Below are 7,621 nucleotides of genomic sequence, written 5' to 3'. Positions count from 1 at the left end.
CCTAGTCTTGTGAGAGATGTTGATGGGTCTTCGCATTGCAAGTACTAGGTCCCCTACTTGGAAAGACTGAGGTTGGACTCTCTTATTGAAAGCTCGCGAAAGCTGCTCTTGGTAGCATTCGAGACGTTGTTGAGCTTCTAATCTCTTTTCATCAAGTGCTTCCAACTCTTCAAGTCTTAAGCACGCATTTTCTTCATTTGTGAGCCCTTCTTGGATATCAATTCGAAGTGACGGAATTTGTCGCTCCAAAGGCAGGACTGCTTCAACACCATATACTAATGAATACGGAGTGGCTTGCGTGGGTGTCCTATATGTTGTTCAATATGCCCATAAAGCTTCTCCAATATTTTCGTGCCAATCCCTCTTTGAGCGCTCTACTACCTTTCTCAACAAATTGCAAAACGTCTTGTTGAAAGCCTCAGCAAGACCGTTGGCTGGTGCATTATACATGGATGACTTGTATTGCTTGAACTCGAACTTCTCGCACAGTTGGGTTACCAAACTATTGTAGAATGGCTTACCGTTATCTGTGATAATATAGCGCGGGACACCAAACCGATAGATCAAGTGAGTTCGGATGAAGTTCACCACATTTTCCTTTTTTACCTCTTTGAGAGGTATGGCTTCCGCCCACTTAGAAAAATAGTCGATCGCAGCTAATATGTACAGATGACCCCCCGACGACTTAGGCAATGGTCCTACAACATCAAGTCCCTATGCATCAAAAGGCCAGGACTCGACTGTAGGGTGTAGGGGCTCTGGCGGCTGATGGATGTAGTTCGCATGAAGTTGGCATGCTTCACATGTCTTTGCATAGTCCATACAATCCTTGACCATGGTGGGCCAGTAATAACCCATTCGTTTTATCCGATGATACAATTTGGGGCCAGACTGATGGGCACTGCACACTCCCGAATGAGCTTCTTCCATGGCTTGATCACCTTCTTCCTTGCCAAGACATCGTAAGAATAGACCGTTAAAAGACCTCCTGTATAATGTGCCCTTGTAGTGTATAAAACGAGGCGCCCTTCACCGTACCTCAGTCATGTGGCAGGGATCCTCAGGTAGCTTACCATGTTCCAAGTAATCAATCAGGGGTTGCCGCCAATCCTCATCCTCTACCATAGATATTGATATGGCATTTGTCTCACTTGCATATTCTTCCGTGTAAGAGAGCACCCAACGGTTGCAGACAGGGACATTTGCTTTTTCACCCTCTGACAAAGCCAATGTGGTGGCTAGGTTGGCTAAAGCATCTGACATCCTATTCTCATTTCTGGGGATATGCTCCAAGGAAACCCAGTCGAACTGCTCAATTAGTCGCCTAGCCATTTGAAAGTAAGGATTCAAACCCTCATGTTTAACTTCATAGTGTGTCAAAAGTTGATTGATTACCAACTTGGAATCGTCGTAGGCTTCTAAGTATGAGATTTTTATATTGAGGGCCATTTGGAGGCCGGTAATAAGGGCTTGCTACTCAACAATGTTGTTTGAACATGATTCACTAAGCACAAAGGCAAATGGTAACACTTGTTTTTGTGGCGACACAAAAACAACCCCAGCACCGGATCCTTCTTGCCGCGCAGCCCCATCGAAGAACATCATCCAAGGTGGGAGGATTTCAGTGTACAATACATCTTCATCTAGAAAATCATCTGAGGGCTCCCAATCGGCAGGAATAGGATGATCGGCAAGGAAATTTGCTAGTGCTTGCCCTTTGATGGCCTTTTGGGGCACATACGCGATTTCAAACTCTTGAAAGGCCAAAGCCCATTTCGCCAACCGTTCGGATATGATTGCCCTAGACAAGACATATTTTACTGGATCTATCTTTGCAACCAAGTGTATTACGTGCGCTTGCATGTAATGCCTTAACTTTTGAATGGAGAAGAAAAGCGCAAGACACATCTTCTCTATTAGAGAATACCTTAATTCTACCCCAGTTAGCTTTCGACTAAGCTAATACAATGCTTTCTCTTTCTCTTCTTCATTTTTCTGAGCTAAGAGGGTCCCAAGTGATTGTTCTTGTGCAGCAATGTAGAGCACTAGAGGTTTTCTTGGCATAGGTACACCTAAGACAGGCGGGTTAAGCAGATTCCTTTTAATGCTTTCAAATGCATTTTGGCAAGCCTCATCCCATTCAAAGGTGGCATCTTTCCTCATCAATCGACTGAATGGTTGACACCGTCTTGCTAGATTTGATATGAAACGTCGAATGTATGCAAGATGGCCTTGTAAGCTTCGAAGCTCTCGTAAGTTTTTTGGTTCAGGCATCCTTTGGATAGCGTTTATCTTAGATTAATCCACTTCAATACCTTGATGTCGAACAATAAAGCCTAGAAACTTCCCAGACGTGACGCCAAATGCGCATTTGAGAGGATTCATTTTGAGTTGGTATTTCCTTAGTCGATTAAATACAATGTGCAAGTCCCGAAAATGATCCCCTCTTTTCTTTGTCTTAACAACTAGATCGTCAACATAACATTGAACAATTTTGTGGAGTATGTCATCGAAAATTTGTTGCATTGCTCGTTGATATGTTGCGCTGGCATTCTTAAGCCCAAAAGGCATCACCTTATAACAGTAGATCCCCTTTGGAGTTCGAAAAGCGGTGAGCACTTCATCCTTAGGTGCCATTCGAATTTGGTTGTATCCTGATGAGCCATCCATGAATGATAATGCTTCATGTCCAATAGTCGCGTCAACCATGAAATCTGTGTTTGGAAGTGGGAAGTTATCCTTTGGGCATGCTATATTCAAGTCTCGAAATTCAACACAAACTCGAATTTGTCCATTTTTCTTTTTCACAGGGACAATGTTTTCAATCCACTTCGGGAATTGTACCTCCCAGATGAAACCTGCTTGCTCGAGTTTGTTAACTTCTGCCTCAATTTGTGGGAGGAGTTTGAGTCGAAAGTGGCATTGGGCCTGCTTGATTGGGCGCACTCCTTGCTTTATTGTTAACCAATGAACTGCAATTTTTGGGTCTAAACCTGGCATCTCTTTGTATGTCCAGGCGAACACATCTTTATACTCCATTAAAAGCTCAAAGTATTTGCCTTCTTCCTCCGGTGTCAAAAGCGAACTCACATAGATTGGGCGAGGTTCCTCGTCAGTCCCTAAGTTTAATTCTTTAAGCTCATCTACAGTTGCTTGCCTCCCGTCTTCTATTGCCCGAGGGGCTTCATTTGGTTCATCATCTGATGCGTCTGATTCAGAATCAGTTTCTGCTGTCACGTGGCAAGAAGGAAGGACTAGTGTCTCGTGATCCTCCTCCCTATCGTCAACTTGCTTCTCGAGCTCTCGTGTGTGCACAATAGTCCGCCGCTTTACTTTAAGGGAGTTTCTTGTAATAACTTCTACAATTAACTCACGTTTCATGCGCGAAGGGATAATGCTGTAAGCTTCGGCGCCATTTCTCTTTTGTAGGCCACTTTTCCCCTCCTTGGGTCATGGGGTCTCAGTTGAGCTACCCACAGACCCAAGCCTATCAAATGCCAACCTACGTGTACGTGAGGTTCCTTCCTTTGTAGGGAGAGAAATGCTTAATCTATTAAATACTGACTCTCGAGGAGTAGATGTTCCTAGACAGTCAAATACAAAAGATCTTGACGCAGGATTTGACTTCCCCTCCTCCTCAACTTCAAAGGTGATGTGTTGTGATGTCACCTTTTTTCCTTTCCCTTTGGCCGAGATTCGAACTGGCTCTTGTGATGAATACCCCAGCCCAGTTCTAAGAATCTCAATCGCATAGCCCTGTGTTGCTTCAGTTTACTTTGGGTTGAGTTAAGCCCATGTGACTTCTCTTCCACGTAATCTGAATAAAGTTGCCCCAATTGTGGAGGATTTTTGAAATCATAGCCTGATTTTGCCAAAAGTTTATACGCCTTAGGGTCGAAACCTTCTTCTGTTCTTTTGACTGGCAATGAATCTTCTTCAACAAGGTTACGCGTGGCTTTAGTGAAACCTTTGAGTGGGGGTTTTATGGGCGCCACTTGGTCTAACTTTGGTAATGGCAAGGTGAAATCATTTTTAAGGATAGCGATATCTTCCTCTTGGGTAGACTTCTTGCACTTATCCTTAGTCTCCATCGTCAACCCAAATGGAGATTGCCCTTCCTTTCGTTTAGACACAGGCACATATCGTAAGACCATGGGTGCCTCTTTCTCCTCTTCATGAAACTTTTGTCTTACTTCAGAGTTAGGTTGGGGACCTTCCGTGAGAGGCTCACCTCCTTCCTTACATTTTCCTTTCTTCTTTTCGGTAGACTCTTCTTGTGGTATATCGTAAGTTGTGTCGCAATCCAACTAAAACTTGGCGTCTGTAAAGTGAGATTCTACCGCTGTAAATGGTTGCAAACAACAAGTTGTAAGAAGTCTTTGAATCGATCACATGGAAGAGAGGTCTTGCTTTCAAATCATCAATAGTCACATCTAACCGAATCATACCGATTGCCCTTTGTCCTTCTTGGTTGAATCCCTGGATGATGAGTCGACTTTTGGATAACTCTTCCATGGATATGCCTAGGCGTCTCATTGTTCCTTTGGGCATTATGTTGACGGCAGACCCATCGTCTATAAGGATGCGGCTTACTTCTTCCCCCTGTGTGTAACCTGAGACAAAAAGTGGTCGATTGTGTGGTTTGGAGCCCAATAGGAGATCCTCATCAGCGAACGTCATCTTGTCGCGACAATGGGCACATAAAGCAACTGCTTCTTCCGAGGCATGGGTTTCGCTTCCCTCTTCCTTGGTTCCTTCGGTTTCTTCAAAGTTCACTTTTTCCTCTTTTTCGATAAGGTTGAAGGAAAAATTCTGGTTTTGTATCTCATACAAAACACATAGCGGAAGCAACAAACAAGGATCTATTTCATTCAAAATTGATAACGTGCACAATGTAAATTTTAGAATTTAAGAACAAGATAGCGTACCTTGGTGTGGAGAAATTCAAAACAAAGATTAGAAGCACTTGGGAACACTTTTAATCTTCACTCCAATTCCACTTTACGCCCAAGATGTGTGGTCTCTCAATCAGTTTTTCAAAGGGAGAATGAAAGTGTGTCTCACACTCTTTCACATACACTGTTTCTTATTTTTCTTTCTAACTAATAAAAATTCTGTATGTTTCTCCCTTTATAACTAACTGATTATCTAATTGGGCTGGCCTATTAGGCCTTTCCAATTGGGCTTTAGTGTGTGGCTTGGAGTGGGACCAAAAGGGACCAATAAGACACTAGCTCCAATGGGCCTTGGGCTTTTCCGTCAACTCTTGACAAGCCCAAAGTTACCATTAATTATATTTAATACCACTATATAAATATAATTACACTCTAGGCCTTATTAATAAATTATATCCCAAGACTTTATTATGCATGCAACCCCTTCATTAAAATATTCGTAGTAATTCAAAGTCATGAATATAGACTGCCACTTTGAAGATTACTACATCTTAATCCTTGAGTACCCGGTTTAATCCTTTATATTATTCGTCATATATTTATGAAATCCAATTTCATAAATATATACTTTAGTAACTCCTTACTAAAGTGGTTGGGCCCAACACTCTGAATAACTAAACCCATTAAACTTATCTCAAGGGAATATTTTGTATCTCCATTAAGAGACTATGAATTCCATCTTGAGAATATATGTTCCATCAACACTAAATGCGGATGCCCAACATACTGAGGTTTTGACCGTAACTAATAGATCTCACTCCTGATATATCAAAGCAACAACATCTCATGATCAAGTCCATTATTCTCTCAGGATTTAGAGTTGATGTAAATAGAAGTCGTGAGATTTATTAGTCATTTGACAGTCGTTAGGAGAATAATAAATCTCACAGCGGTCCAGTTCAATATGTCTTAACTCTTAAAACATATCAACATACCAACTAGAAGTCTCCACTTCCATGATCAAGACAAATCATCTTAGTTGATATGTTATAGTCTTAGCAGATGAAACGCCCAATTTCATCACCGACTACGAACTAAACTTCTGAGTTTACAAAGAACTTGTGATTTATATCTTCTGTGACTTTTCACATAAATCATATACAATGCATCTCATGGACTATGATAATGTCTTAGTTCATTTATAGATAGTCTCATATAATTAAACAATTTAATTATTAAATACATGCCAATAAATTGGATTTTAGGGCATAAACCCCAAAAAAGGTCTTCTTGATCATTAGCATCATGGAAAGAGACCATGTAAGTGGTTGTCATTAGGTCCTTTGTAAGAAAGCCTTTAGGGAAAAACTCGTGCAGCGTAACCGACAAGGGGCCTTCCTTCTGTAATAACTCATTCAAACGAGCTCCCTTCCTTTGTTTCTTCAGACCATTTGTTTCCTTCCCCTTGGGAGCAACTTTTCAATCGCTAGCTTGAAGTTCCCTTTTCTTGTAAGGAATATAGGGTTTTGGGTTACTCTGTTTTTAGAGTCTTTTGTAGGTCACAAAAGTCCAACCCTCTTTGTCATCCACCAGTTCCTCATCAGCTCTATCGTCTTCTTGAAGGCTGAAGCATGACACACGCATGGGCTCAAGCATTCCAAATTGGATGTGCTTGTAATAGGCCCTTAATGTTGATGGCAAGGTGGATTGCACTTCCGTTGGAGCTGGTGACTTCACAGAAACTGGGGATCTAAAAGCGAATGTAGCATGATTTGCCTCAACAGTCTCATCTAGGTCTAAAAGACTTTTACCCTCCTTTGCAAGCCTTAGGATAAGGTCCTTCAGAACAAAACATTTTTCCACAGGGTGACTTACAACTCGATGGTATACACAGTATCTTGGGGCATTGGTACACCCCATTTCCTCTGGACGCTTGCATTCTGGAAGCTTGATCACATTCTTCTCTAATAAGTCCTCGAGCATGCCTCGGACGTCAGCATCTGGAAACGGATATGCCTTTTCTTCCATCTCCTTCAAAGTTAATCGACGCTTCTCCCGCTCTTGCATTGGACCAGCCCTTTTCTCGATTCTCTTATTCTCTTTATTGGAGATCTTCACAGGCTCCACAACAACGGCCATAGATTCTTTTACCATGGATCAGGAAGACTTATCCCCCCTCCTCGTATCTTTCTTCTCTTTACGCTGCTCGTCAACAGGTAAGCCCTTTTCTCCATGGCTAGACAGGCTAAGCTCCATGTCATGGGCTCGGGTAGCAAGTTCTTCAAAGGTGTAAGGCTTGATTCCTTGGAGGATGTAAAGCAACCCCCAGTGCATACCTTGGATGCACATCGCCACTCCTGAAGGCTCGGAAAGGTGATCTTTGCAGTCGAGGCTCAATGAGCGCCAACGATTGATGTAGTCTACCACCGGCTCATCTTTCCACTACTTCATGTTGGTCAATTCTAGCATGCTTACGGTACGTCGGGTACTATAAAAACGGTTCAAGAATTCCCTTTCCATTTGCTCCCAGCTATCAACGGACTCAGGCTCAAGATCCATGTACCAATCAAAGGCGTTTCCTCGAAGAGTACGCACGAATTGCTTCGTAAGCAAATCCCCATCCGTACCGGCATTATTGCAAGTCTCAATGAAATGAGCAATATGCTGCTTCGGGTTCCCTTTCCCATCAAACTGTTGAAACTTAGGAGGTTGGTAACCTGCAGGCA

The 7,621-nt window shown here is 42.4% G+C and overlaps 1 protein-coding gene across 1 annotated transcript; it reads right to left on the bottom strand.

Annotated features, from left to right (window-relative positions):
• Positions 1–1,473: 1,473 nt before the first annotated feature.
• Positions 1,474–2,163, bottom strand: LOC142620543 (uncharacterized). Its single transcript, XM_075793899.1, has 2 exons — positions 1,967–2,163; positions 1,474–1,870 (listed from the first exon to the last, which is right to left on the bottom strand). Exons 1-2 carry the CDS (start codon positions 2,161–2,163, stop codon positions 1,474–1,476), a joined length of 594 nt encoding a protein of 197 aa, XP_075650014.1.
• Positions 2,164–7,621: the final 5,458 nt, after the last annotated feature.

This window comes from Castanea sativa, chromosome 12 (assembly GCF_040712315.1).
Source record: "Castanea sativa cultivar Marrone di Chiusa Pesio chromosome 12, ASM4071231v1".
Classification (NCBI taxonomy): Eukaryota; Viridiplantae; Streptophyta; class Magnoliopsida; order Fagales; family Fagaceae; genus Castanea; species Castanea sativa.
This window is presented reverse-complemented; position numbering and strand designations above follow the sequence as displayed.